Source organism: Phacochoerus africanus, chromosome 4 (genome assembly GCF_016906955.1).
Source record: "Phacochoerus africanus isolate WHEZ1 chromosome 4, ROS_Pafr_v1, whole genome shotgun sequence".
Classification (NCBI taxonomy): Eukaryota; Metazoa; Chordata; class Mammalia; order Artiodactyla; family Suidae; genus Phacochoerus; species Phacochoerus africanus.
This window is the reverse complement of record NC_062547.1, coordinates 76,292,484-76,306,039: the sequence shown is the minus strand read 5'-3', so window position 1 is coordinate 76,306,039 and position 13,556 is coordinate 76,292,484. Positions and strand designations below refer to the sequence as shown.

Genomic DNA, 13,556 nt, shown 5'->3' with positions numbered 1-13,556 from the left:
TGTGTTGGGGGGAGGGGAGGTCACAGCCTGGAGGGAGTATCCTGGCAAGGACACTGGGTCACAGAGGGACCAGGTAAAGAACACCAGAAAGGGTACCCAGGAAGAGCAGCTGGGGTGTGCAAAGGCTTGGGGGCAGCAGGGGATGCTGGTCTGGCCTCTGGCTCGGGAGGTGTGGCCCCAAAGCTCAGGGCACTAGAAACCAGCTTAAACACATTTTGAGTATTGAGAAAAGCCCAAAGGAAGTTTGTAGGACCAAGGACCAGGCCCTGTGTCCCTTCCTGAGGTGTTTTTCCAAGGTGGGTCCCCTACTCCACTCCCTGCTCCTCCAGGGTGCCCCCACACAGGGTTTATGCAAAAGATACATGGTCCATCTGCCCTCCGACCTGACCTGGTACTCGCCTCTCCCGCAGACTGCGGCCTGGCACCAGCCGCGGCACTGACCAGGATTGTGGGTGGCAGTGCTGCTGGCCGAGGGGAGTGGCCGTGGCAGGTGAGCCTGTGGCTACGGCGGCGGGAACACCGCTGTGGGGCCGTGCTGGTGGCTGAGAGGTGGCTGCTGTCAGCTGCGCACTGCTTCGATGTGTGAGTTCCGCTCAGAAAATCAGTGGGGGCGCCTCTGCACCTCTCCCATACCAGCACCTGCTGCCCCAGGCCATCCCCTTCTCCCTGCAACACCCCCTGCCCACCCACCACCCGAGTCTGGTCATGCAGGCATTCAACCTAGGGGCCCTGGGCCAGGCCTGCCAGAGACTCTGGGGCCTCTGGGACCGAGGGTACTGCCATCCCCAGCCCACCTACCCCGCTAATTGTGTCTGCCTTGAAGGCCAGAGCCCCACTAGTGGAGGGAGCACAGTGGGAGGAACAGGCCAGAACAGGTGGGAAGGGTGAATGGGGTGCTCTGGCCACCAGAGCCATACTGTTAAGTAGGAATGGACACAGACTGTAGTGTTCCTACAGTGCATGGTGGCTGGCTGGGCGCATCTGGGTGTGCCCCTCCTTGTCCTCCCCACTGTTCTAAGAAAAAGAGAAGCGGTGATGGAAAGAGGCCAATTGCCCAGTGCAAGGTCATCGGCTGGCCGCTGACACAGCTCTGCTGGGCAGGGTGCAGGGGGGCCAGGGATCTGGGCAAATGCCTGTCTCCTATGTCCCACAGCTATGGGGATCCCAAGCAGTGGGCAGCCTTCCTGGGTACTCCGTTCCTGAGCGGCGCAGACGGGCAGCTGGAGCGTGTGGTGCGCATCCACAAGCACCCCTTCTACAACCTCTACACCCTTGACTACGACGTGGCACTGCTCGAGCTGGCGGGACCTGTGCGCCACAGCCGCCTCGTGCGGCCCATCTGTCTGCCCGAACCAGGGCCGCGGCCTCCCGACGGCGCGCGCTGCGTCATCACGGGCTGGGGCTCCGTGCGTGAGGGAGGTAGGCACGGCCAGCCCCCTCGCCCCCTCCGAGTTAGGGGTTTGGGGTGCAGGGAAGGACCTCCTCCTAATCCACTGGGGGGGCGGTCTGCACTGCACAGGGCGGGCATGAGACCCCACCCGGCCCCGTCTTGCCCGCAGGCTCAATGGCAAGGCAGCTGCAGAAGGCAGCCGTGCGCCTCCTCAGCGAGCAGACATGCCGCCGCTTCTACCCGGTGCAGATCAGCAGCCGCATGCTGTGCGCTGGCTTCCCACAGGGCGGCGTGGACAGCTGCTCGGTGAGCACACTGCAACAGCAAGGGACTCTGCGGGGCCTGGCTCCACCCTCCGGTGCACCCCCTCAAATGGGTCAAACGGCACCTTTCAGGCCTCAGAGTTTTCACTGAACGACCATCTACTGGACATCCCTCCTGAGCTGGGTTCCACCTCACTGCACCCTCCCCTGGGCCAGCAGAAGGTCGGGAACGGGTCCCCACAGTGGCTGCTCTACGAAGCAGGTGTCCGACAACATCTGCTCACCCCAGCCCCAAGCCCATCCCCCAGATAACAAATGTGAGGCTCATGTGGGAAGCTGCTCACCTGAGGCACCCACGGTGCCCCAGCGACATTGTCTGGTGGCCTGTGGCCCAGGGGTATGCAGATGAGCCCAGCCCTCCCCTGGCCACTGTGGGGGAAAGTACTGGCCTGCTGAGTACCTCCCCCCTCTCCTCCCCTCAGGGTGACGCCGGGGGACCCCTGGCCTGCAGGGACCCCTCCAGCCGGTGGGTGCTAACTGGGGTCACCAGCTGGGGTTACGGCTGCGGGCGGCCCCAGTTCCCGGGCGTCTATACCCGGGTGGCTGCTGTGAGGGGCTGGATCTGGCAGAACATCCAGGAGTGACGACTACGTGGCTGCCCGGGCCTGGGGCCAGCGATATGAAGGCGCAGGAGTCAGCCAGCCATCCCACCCAAGATGGGGTGTCCAGGTGGCAGGTGGGGGGGTGGAGGGGGCTGTGGGTAACTGGGGTGCAGTTAACTGCATAATCTGTTCCAATAAACACAGGTCTGTAGCCTGCTGGCTCAGCACCTCTGTGTCACAGCAACAACCCCCTGTCCCCCCCTCACACAGGGCCTGGGGTGGGCAGAAGGATGGGGGAGGGGGAGGCCTTTCAAGGAGAGGGCTGCCTCCCCCCCAACAGCCTTTGGGCAGCCTCATCCTTAGGGCTCCCATTTATGTGAAGGATACACTGCCTGTCACCTGCGAATAAGGAACACTAGGGGAGGAAGGGCACAGAGGCTCTGTCCCCACAGAGGCCCCTGCAAGAAAGACTCACAGGGTTCTCTCCACCTTCCTCAGCAATCTATTTGTCCCCAGAGCAGAAGGGGTCTGGCCACACACACACACACACCGCCCCCCACTGCCAGGCCAAACCTGGACTCTAGGCCCGGGGCACAGGGTGACTGACCTGAGCATGTTAGAGCTGCTCCAGGCCCTACGAGCCCCTCCTTTCGCAGGAGGATCCTTGCTCACCCAGCCAACCCTCCCCCACCCCCTTCTCATTTCTGCTTTAGCAGGAGTAAATGTAAACCTTTAAAGGGTCCAGAAATTTAAAAGGCACAAACAAAAAATTAGATGGAACCAATCCGGACCAAGATGGCAGTGAATCTGGCCTCCCGCACACCCCGATTCTCAGTACTCCCTGACTTTAGTATGTCTGCACATTAAAAACACACCCACCGGCGGCCAGGACCAGATGTTAAGGACCAAAAAAAAGATAAAAGAGGTGGCACCCACTCCTTTGGACAAAGCCCTGCCCCTTCCGCATGGGCAAATGCACAGCTTGCCTCCCTCCCTTGGGCTTTATTTACTCCAGTTAACCCCTCCCGCCAGGTGGACCAGAGGCTGATCTATCACCATGCTTTGGCCACTGAATAAAGCTTGTGCCCTGCTGATCTCTGCTTCATTACTCACCTACCCAAACAGAAAAAGGACCCTTCCCTGCCACTGCCGCCGAGGCAGCTGACCTGGTTAGAGAAAGAACCCTGACAACCAACCCCAGGGACTGCTGGCAGGAAGCACCCACTTCAGGCATCTCCAGGGCCCCCAGCATCTAGTCAGACTTCAGAGGAGACTTTAACAACCAAGACAACTTGGATAGCGTCTCCCCTTCCAGCCCCTGCGAGGACTGGTTCAGGTTTGTTAGAGCACCAAGCGGGTCCCCCAGGGAAATCGCTGCGAGGATGCATCCTCCTTAACTGTTAATCCCCCCAGGTCCACCCACTGATAGACTGCTTATTTTCTTTTGCAATACCGTGTGCCCTGACATAAACTGGCAGACAGGGAAAAGCTGGCCAACTACTGGCTCTCCAAATTCGGCCGTTCTTCCATCTGACCTCTGTAATGTACTGCTAGCACTGGAGAAAAATAGGACAAGATCCCCTATCCAATTTTTCAGAGCTTTGCCAAAACAGCCTTTACAAGAAATTCGAGGCTAGTTCAAATCTCTCTCCCAGCCCTGGAATCTCAGTCTGAGGACCTTCCAGACTTCCTGCCACCACCCAGGGTGGCCTCTGCCCCTCCTACAGCTCATAGGACGCCCCTACTTCTTCCAACTCAGCATCCTTACCTGCTGCCCTCGCTGCCCCAACTCTCAGCACAGCCCCCAGGGGACTAGTCCAATGCACACCCGTAGTGGCGTACAGTACCAGCTCTCTGGAAGCAACAGGCCATTCCCCGTTCAGGAGGTCCCCACTGGGGAGGGGGATGACCACCATGTATGTCCCCCTTCCCTCCCTCAGATCTACAAAACTGGAAGGATCGACCCAAGGGGTTGAAGGAAGACCCTCGGGAAGGCCTGAATTTAGCCCAGGGAATACTCTACACACGTTCCCCCACCTGGGCAATGGCCAAACCCTCCTGGACATCTTATTCTCCGGTGAAGGAAAGGCAGTGATTATAACTAATGCAAGGGAGGAAGCCTGTCAACAACACCCTCTACACCAGCCTTGAATCCCGGCCATTCCCGCCACGGATGGGGGGGACCATGGAGAAGAAAATGGTTGGCAGTGCCTCACATTTCAGGGATTTCATTCCTTTTAGTTTTGTTTTTTTCCTTTTTTTTAGAGCTGCATCCACAGCATATGGAGGTTCCCGGGCTAGGGGTCGAATCAGAGCTGTTGCTGCCAGCCTACTCCACAGCCACAGCAATGCCAGATCTGAGCCGTGTCTTCGACCTACACCACAGCTCACGCCAACACCGGATCCTTAACCCACCGAGCGAGGCTAGGGATTGAACCATCCACCCTGCCTCATGGATGCTAGTCAGATTCATTAACCACTGAGCCATGACAGCAACTCCTTTTTGTTTAGTTTCTTTTTTTTTTCTTTTTTCTTTTTTTTTTTTGGCCTTCCCCATGGCATGGGAAAGTTCCCAGGCCAGGGATCAAACTCATGCCACAGCTGTAACCAGAGCCACAGCAATGACAACACCGGATTCTTAACCCACTATGCCACCAGGGAACTCCACAGGATTTGATTCCTAAGGGCATTCAGTTGGCTGGGAAGAAACCTATCAACTGGAATAGGGCTCAGGGTGGTATCCAGGGGCGGGAGGAAAACCCCCTCGGCCTTCCCGTGTACACAAATGTGAACCTGGGGGCAGTGGAAGGGAGGGCCACCTTAAGCTCCATTTCACTTCCCAGAGCACCCAGACAACAGGAGAAAGTGACAGTAGTTGGAGGGAGGGCCCGCCGTGCCAGAGGTGGGGGTCTGCATTTTGGATGTTCGGGATCTGGAGGAGGTGGATGCCAGGGAGGATAGATGAAGAGAAAGAACTGCCAGTGTTCTGGCTTCAGGGATTCAGGATCAACCAACTTCCAGTGATGATGCACCCCCAACCCAGGGACTCGGTGACATGGACGAACTGCGCTGGGTTTCAAAGACCACGCCCACAGTGGAGAGAAGGGCTCCAAGCCAATCAGCATCCATACTGCCTGCAGGAGGGCCCCTGGACAGGAGTGCCCCAATGGTACTGGAAGGGAGCTAAGGGACACAGTGTCCTGGCTCATGCTCACTGGTCATACACGGGAAAGAAGCAGAGAACCTGGAGGAGCCTCGGCTGAACCTGACTGTGGGGGGTAAAGAGGCTAACTCTCTGGAGTTCCTGCTGCGGTGTAACTGGATCGGTGATGTCTCTGCAGCGGCAGGATGCAGGTTCAATCCCCAGCCAGGCACACTGCTGCCACAGCTGTGGCTTAGGTCCCAACTGTGGCATAGATCTGATCTCTGGCCTGAGAACTCCATAGGCCATGCAGCCAAAAAAGGAGGAGAAAAACCAAAAAAGGTTGACTTTCTTTCCTTAGAGCCACACCACAGCATGTGGAGGTTCCCAGGCTAGGGGTCGAATCGGAGCTACAGCTGCTGGCCGACACCACAGCCACAGCCACGCCAGATCTGAGCTGCATCTGTGCCCTACACCACAGGTCATGGCAACACCGGATTCTTAACCCACTGAGCAAGGAGGCCAGGGATCGAACCCACAACTTCATGGTTCCTAGTTGGATTCATTTCCACTGTGCCGTGACAGGAACTCTAAAAAAAGGTTGACTTTCTAGTGGACACAGGGTCCACCTACTCAGCCTTGAACACCCAACAAAGCAAAAAGACGAAAGATAACTCTAAGATAAAGCGAGCAAAAGGGAGGCCACAGGGATATAATTTTATAGAGCCCCTGGAGTAGGATGCGGAAGGTAGAATGCTGTCTCACTCTTACACATACCAGAACGCCGCTCAGCTCCCCTCAAAGGAAAAGATGCACTATCCAAACTGGGAGCTACAATTCACCTCAGAGACCAACGCCTTACCATCGCAATACCCAAAGCTCCCTTCCATTTTGCAGCCTAAGTGCGACTGCCCTCTGCCAAGAATAACAGCCTGATTGACCCTGAGGGTCCCCAGTAGGGACCCGGGACACCATGGGCAGAGTCAGAAGGGCACCGCCCCTCGTAGTCAGGCTGTGACCCAGTCACAATCACCCAAATAAAAACACAATACTTCTTAAGCAAAGAAGCCCTAGCAACACAAAGCCTCCTCAAGCAAGAGCTCCTTAGACCCTGCCGGCCCCCTTGCAACACTCCTCTTCTGCTGGTAAAGGAGCCAAATGGGAAGCTCAGGACCTCTGGGCTATAAATGAAGCTACAGAGGAGATTCACACTGTGGTGCCCAACACATCACTCTCTACCTACGCCCTGAGAGGATCTGGTACTCCGGCTTAGAGGCCCTCTTGCGTGTGCCCCTAACTCCAGAATCTCAATACATTTTTGTGCTTGGGTGGCAGAAACCCTGACAGCATGAGAAAATAACAATTGTGCTGAATGTTTCTGTATCTCCAAGGATTTAAAACCTCCCTATGGTTTTTTTTTTTTTGTATTTTTTAGGGCCGCACCCACAGCACATGGAGGTTCCCAGGCTAGGGGTCTAATCCGAGTTGTAGCTGCCAGCTACACCACAGCCACAGCAACGCCAGATCCGAGCTGCATCCTCGAACTATACCACAGCTCACAGCAACACTGGATCCTCAACCCACTGAGCAAGGCCAGGGAGTGGACCCACATCCAGATACTCGTTGGGTTTTTTACTGCTGAGCCAAGGACGTTGGTCACCTCAAGTTAGAACAGGGAGCTATTCAACAGTGGATGACATTTCACCGCCAGCCCCACCAAAGAGCTTCCTCACCACGATGCGGTTAAGGTCTTAAATCACCGGCTAAGGGAGGATACAGCTGCAGAGGAGAAAGCGCACACCTCCCTCTGGCAGGTAGAACACTTAGGGTTCATTACAGAAAAGGGGCAAAGGGCCCTGTACAGGGAGAGGAAGGAGTTGCCAGATGGCGCCCCTAGTACAAGGAAGCAGCTCTGGGGTTCCCAGGATGGTCGGGTCCCGCTGCACAGGGATCCCTAACTGTGGCTTAATCGCTAAGCCCTTGTGAGAACACTGAAAAGGGGAGGACCTTGACCCCTTCCAAGGGACCCCCAGTTGTGACCAGGCGTTTCTGGAACTGAAAAACCATCTCATGAGACCCCCCAAGTTAGCTCCTCTGACCTGAGCCATCCTGTCCACACATACATGCATGAGAAAGGAGGAGCTGCCCTGAGCGTTTACACAATCGGGGACCTCTGACTCAGGCTGCAGCCTACTTTTCTAAAACCGGTCCAAAGCACCAAAGGAGGACCCCATGCTTAAGGGAGGGGGTCCTCAATGAGGCTGACAAATTAACCTCTGGACAGTCCCTGACCCCCACTAGCTCCAGCTTCTCATAAAGAAAGGGGGCACACGGGTCAAACCCTCCAAGCCCAAGTCAGGCTTCTCTAAGATCCTTCTCTCTTCCTACCGGTTCCCCCAGACCTGAAGTCCTACACTCCCACCTACACCCCAGAAAGAAGGGGAAGGACTTTGAGGTGGAGCTTTTTTTTTTTTTTTTTGGCTTTTTAGGGCCATGTCCGGGCCACATGTTAGTTCCCAGCATAGGGGTCGAATTAGAGCTGTGGCCACCGGTCTACGCCACAGCCACACGGGACCTGAGCCCTATGACCTACCCCGCAGCTCATGGCAACGCCAGATTCTTCCTTACCCCACTAAGCAAGGCCACAGATCAAACCTGCATCTTCATGGATATTCGTTGGATTCATTTCCATTGCACCACCACGGGAACTCCCCAGATGGGGCTATTTTAAAAGTCCAGGATTCCCAGGGTGGGTGGTTATGACCATGGGCAGCTGCCCCTCTCACTGGCCACTGCACTGCGCCAGCCGGGACGCCCGCCAGAGCACAATCACAGGCAGGGGCCCCCCATACTGATTGCTCATCACGTCCATGATGGCCCTGTTTCTCATGCCTCCTTCAACAGGTGGTTAAAGCTTGCCTGTCCGCCTCTGGAATAAGCCCACCACTCACCACATGCACACCCCCGCCCCCAGAAAGGTCAAGGGAATGACCAACACCCAGCATAGAGCCACATACCCAGGTCAAGACGGATACACTGATTTGGGGGGGTGGGCATGTGGAAGTTTCAAGACCAGGGATCAAACCTCCATCACAGCAGAGATAGCACCAGATCCTCAACCCACTGCACCACCAGGGAACTGCCTGGCAAACTGATTTTACAGTAATATCCTGGCCACAAGGAAATCTTAGATATCTGCAGGGTTTTGACCGACATGTTCTCAGGCTGGATGGAGGTCATCCCCATCGAACCAACACTGCCCTGGAGGTCTGTCTCGATGGCCCTGCTCGAGGGACAAATCCTGGGTTTGGGCTAAGTCCATCCAGAGCGACAATGGCCTCCCTCTGTTTCAGACTACTGAGGGAGTCCCTAGAGCTCTAGGAATTAAATGGGGTTTACATCCCATTCGGAAACCACAGTCCTCAAGAAAAGTAGAATAAGTCAAACCCTCCAGAGAAACTGAGCCAAACTCTGTCAAGACACTCATCAACCCTGGATCCCCCTTCTCCCCACTGCACTTGTGAGAATGGGAATCACCCCTTGAGGAAAGCTCAGTCTGAATCCATATGAGCCCGTACACAAGAGGCACGTTCCTAAAGGACCAGCTCCAAGATCAACCTTAGGGACACAGCTCGACAGAAACATGCCTTACAGAGAGGGAAATAATCCCAGCTTTCCACCGCACGGCAATCGAGCCACCTTCCCTCCTGGCATGGCCATACATCCTTTCTCCCCTGGGAAATGGGTTTATTTGAAAACTTGGAAGGCTGGAAACCCACAAGACCAGTTAGTGAGACCCCAAGTGGAGAGGACCTTATCTAGTCAATGTGACCACTCATTCTGCCCTCAAATTACAGGACCCATCCTACCAGAGGGAAGACATCACTATGTCTGAGGAAGAAGTGACTGGGCCACCCACTCGTTACACTTGTGAACGTGTCACAGACCTTAAGTTCCTCTTCAAAAGGACAAACTTACCACCAGCTAAGTAATGTAGTGGATAGGCTGAGTATTTGGCCTTGCCATTACTATTGCCTTACCTGACTTCTGCTGTTCTGCCAAATGCCCTTCTCTGGCAAACACCTTGACTGTCCATGCTGGATGTTAACACAGGAAACAGGATGAAGAGCCATTATGGACAACTCTTTCTTATATTCTCTGCTCTATTTCAGACAACTATCCATGCAGAATGGGAACTTAATGGAATCGCAAATTTCTTGCCCATGGGCAAAATCTATCCCAGTGCTGGTCTGTCACCCACAGTGACACCTATGGATGAAAGGTATTACATCTTACCCCTGAGAATGACGACCTCACTCTCACCTTGGCTCACAGCTCTGCCAAATTTAGCCCTCTTTAAGTCCACGTCCCACCGCAACATAGCTTGCCTGCTTGACCCTCACCCCTCACGTTAGCATCGCTAACAAACACAAAGCACTCACTCTCAAGTGCCACCGCTCTAACTGATCTCCCGCTTCCACCACCCCATGAACGGCCACCCCCCCAAAGGGAAGAACCGACAGTAACACCCTGGAGCTGCTGTGAATTCCAATCAATGTTTCTCCCATTACCTCACAATTTAAGCACCCTGGGATTGACTCCTGTGGAAATCTCACCCATTGGTGCCCTCTACACTGACTCCGTGAATATACATAGGGACCAGATGGGAGATGTACCTGTTGGGAAAAGATGATGTCTGATGTTTAGTCTATGGCCCTCCCAAATTTCTGGGGAAAAGCCACCAGTCAAGAATTCCCCCAGTGACCCCCAATATGCAGGTGGGCTTCTCTGCCCACACTGCAAGGCCACCGCCTCTTGGGCCAGCCTCTTATGAAGGTGGTTCAACTCCTCATAGGTGCACCAGGCATGGGCTCCCTCTGGGTACCTACCTGTTCCTTTGGAGCCCAGGGATAAACCACTTGCCCTATCAGAACAATCCTAGCCTACCCTTGCTTAGATGATGCCCAGTTTGTGCAAAATGCACGCTACACTAGCTAAGTTCTAGGAACCTAGGTATAACCATTCATAACATCACCCAGGCCTGACACAAAAAGGCAATAAAACTCATCCTGGAAGGAGTAGGGATTGCTCTGGGCCTGGCAGCCCCCTGGGAGGTTTTACGTACTACGAAATCACTGCACAAAATCTCACATGGGCCCTTGAGAACTTGTCTAAAAACATGGGGGATGCCTTCCAAGGATCCCCTACTTCTCTGGACTCAGGAGCAAATACTGTCCTTGACTATCTCCTGGCTGAGCAAGGGGGGAGTTTCTGCAGTTACCAGTAAAACTTGCCCCACACTCTCATCAAATTGAGATAAGCATAAAAGAGATACAAGAGCAAGCTCAGAGGTTACAAAGATATAACACACAAGGTCCTAACCCAAGCTCCATCTGGAATATAGTCAAACAGGGCCTTCCCAATTAAACCTGGTTTCTTCCTCATCTTGATGCACTAACTGCTATTAATCTCCTGATCATCTTCAGGCCTGGCCTCTCGAACAGCCTTGTCAGCTTTTTTAGTAAATGGTTCAGAGTCCTCAAGCTTCAGCTGATACTCATACAGGGGTATAAGCACTGGGACTGCTGCCTGGTGACAATCAGATATGTTTTAGGCAAGTCAGGAACAGCTCTGCTACAGAAAAAAACTATTCCCCATGTTCAACAGGAAGCAGCCTCAGAAGACACACTTTCACCCTCAAGAATGAGGGGCAGGGAGTTTTCACTGTGGCACAGTAGATTAAGAATCTGGCTGCAGCAGCTCCAGTTTCCAGCCTGACACAGCAGGTTAAAGGATCCTGAATTGCCACAGGTGTAACGTAGGTCATAGCTTTGGCTCAGATTCATTCTTCTTCTTCTTCTTTTTGTTTTTTTATAACAACTGGCCACTCCTGCAGCACATGGAAGTTGCCGAGCCAGGGACAGAACCACAGCCACTGTAGAAGCAACACCATGTAGTTATGTTGTGAGCCACAAGGGAAGTCCTGTGGTTTGAATTCAATCCCTGGCCCAGGAACTTCCATAAGCCTCACCTGCAGCCGTTAAAAAAAAAAAAAAAAAAAAAAAAGGAATGAGCAATAATAAGGAAGGGGGTAGTTTGTCACCAGAGCTGCTCCAGCCCTTTCCTCACAACCTATCCACCCTGACCTTTAGCAGGAAGGAGGTCCCTGCTCAAAACCTGCCAACCACCACCCCACCTTTTAGTAGGAGTGAACATAAATCTTTAAAGATTAACTTTCAGTTAATCCAAATGCATAAAACACGAAGTCACATACACACAAAAACAAAACCACGAAACCCTGCTGGGAGGAAAATGGTGGCAAATCTGACTTCCAACAAACGCTGTCTCATTATGTGTGGATTTTACTACATTAGCTTATTAAATAACACACGCATCCGCAGCCTCGACCAGACATTAAAGACCAAAAAAGATAAAAAAGAGGTGGCACCCCACTCCCTCGGAAAAAGCTCAGCCCCTTCCCGCGTAGACATACACACAGGCCTCCTTGTTAAAATTAAGCTCCTCTCGCCAGCTAAGAAGCTGATCTGTGAGTTCGTTTGTTCACGCGTCTCCATACTTTAACTGCTGAATAAAGCTTGTGCTGTGTCCATCTCAGCTTCAGGCTCCACGGAACAGAAAAAAAGCACCCCCCTAGGAGACATAGAGCCTAAGCCGGCCCCCAACAGGGTCCATATGACACAATTCGGTAACAGGGGCACTAGGGAAGGCACCACCCGGGCCAGGGGCCCCCCAGACGCAAGTTACACTCGCCGGCACGTGTGCGCGCACGGGGCACGGAGAGACAGAATCCCAACTGTCCCAGCACCAGTCTGGTCCTCATAAACTTCTGGCAGGCAGTACGCACACGTTGGCCCCCGCCTCACAAACAGCATTTATGGAGATGGAACTGGGAGTGGGGTGGGGTGGGAAGTGGGCTGCCGGCGCGTCGCGATCACATGTTGGCTCGTTCTCGCTGCAGCCGCGAGTTGTAGGCACGGGACACGGTGTTCCAGGCGTCCATGTAGCGGTCCATGCACATGGCGATGCACTTCTAGGGACGGGGAGGGCGCGGGGCTCAGGTCTGGACCTCTGGCTGGGACCCCCAACACTCCCAGCAGCGGACTGCGCACGTGCAGCGGGCCCACCGCACCGCCCCGTTAGTCCGCGCAGGCGCAGAGACCTCCCCGCCGGTCGGGGCCCACGACCAGTCTGGCTCCCTGGGTTTTACCTGCTCCGAATTGTCCAAGGAGCCCCCCGGCTTCCCGATGCACTTCCGGAAGCACTTGTCCGTCATCCTCTGTGGGGATACACGAGCCCTCAGTTGCGACTCCTACTCCCAGGGGCCCCGACCACCCTCAGCCCCGCCCCCGGCCCCGAACCTGCAGCAGCTCCTGCGCGTTGGCCACGGCGATCTGCACTTTCACCTGCTCCATGATAAGCCCCGGGTCCAGCTTCCCGCCGCCGGAGCTCCCGAAATCCGAGCCAAAGCCGCCTTCCATATCTCCGCAAAGTCAACTGGAGAGCGGCCGCGTGCGCCCTCCCCAACCCGCGCCGGAAGTGGGCCGCCCCGTGGACCCACGGGAAATGGAGTCCGGGCACGAGGGAGCAAGGGCGGGCGGGATACCCTTACCGCGCGGGGGAAGTCCCGCGCATGCGCAACAGGAGCAGGCCGCAGCCGATTTCCCCAGGAGACCGATGGAGGCCCAGGGTTCCGCGCTCAGGCCCCGCCCCCCGCGGGTCTCGCCGCGCGTGCGCACGAGGCGGCGGGCACTTCTACACTAGACCTTGAGTCCGGGGAGGGACATGGGCGTGTCACGTGGCCAAAGGGGCGTTGGTGAAACCCGTGGGCGAGGAATGCCAAAAACTAGGATAGTGGGTCAAACTGGGAACATTAGAGGATGAGAGCTCCCGCTCCAGCTGGCTGGCGTCGGAGTGAACTCAGAGGGAGATTTTTAAAACCAAAATGTTTATTGGAGTGTTGTATAAAAGTTTCCAGTCATAAAAGGTATATTACAAATCATTGGAGAAAGCAAAACACACGTTTGGCATGCATCTTAAAAATCACCCACAGATGTCTGAAATGTGTCTAGACAGCCGGGTTCTTGAAGCCGAGTCCACCAGCATATTGTACAGATGATCCCTTACGGGTTGGAATTAAG

General features: G+C 54.9%; 2 protein-coding genes across 2 annotated transcripts in view; one reads left to right on the top strand and one right to left on the bottom strand.

Moving 5' to 3' along the window:
• TMPRSS9 (transmembrane serine protease 9) overlaps nucleotides 1-3,349 on the top strand; it is a 70,867-nt gene extending 67,518 nt beyond the window's left edge. The window contains 4 exon segments of the mRNA XM_047777617.1: nucleotides 411-582; nucleotides 1,154-1,419; nucleotides 1,560-1,696; nucleotides 2,136-3,349. Of these exon segments, the coding sequence (XP_047633573.1) occupies nucleotides 411-582; nucleotides 1,154-1,419; nucleotides 1,560-1,696; nucleotides 2,136-2,297 (737 nt within the window). The 3' untranslated portion in view covers nucleotides 2,298-3,349.
• Nucleotides 3,350-11,741: 8,392 nt separating this feature from the next.
• On the bottom strand, nucleotides 11,742-12,974 carry TIMM13 (translocase of inner mitochondrial membrane 13). The gene is made up of 3 exons (XM_047774447.1): nucleotides 12,777-12,974; nucleotides 12,626-12,694; nucleotides 11,742-12,448 (listed from the first exon to the last, which is right to left on the bottom strand). Exons 1-3 carry the CDS (start codon nucleotides 12,894-12,896, stop codon nucleotides 12,350-12,352), a joined length of 288 nt encoding a protein of 95 aa, XP_047630403.1. The 5' UTR covers nucleotides 12,897-12,974; the 3' UTR covers nucleotides 11,742-12,349.
• Between the last annotated feature and the right edge of the window lie 582 nt (nucleotides 12,975-13,556).

What these genes read in the sequence shown, in the direction of transcription:
- TIMM13 (XM_047774447.1), bottom strand. Translation starts at nt 12,896, where the DNA reads ATGGAAGGCGGCTTTGGCTCGGATTTCGGGAGCTCCGGCGGCGGGAAG. An exon ending in ACGCGCAGGAGCTGCTGCAG is followed by an intron (nt 12,695 to 12,776) that starts GTTCGGGGCCGG and finishes GTATCCCCACAG; the next exon opens with AGGATGACGGACAAGTGCTT. An exon ending in CCTTGGACAATTCGGAGCAG is followed by an intron (nt 12,449 to 12,625) that starts GTAAAACCCAGG and finishes CCCCGTCCCTAG; the next exon opens with AAGTGCATCGCCATGTGCAT.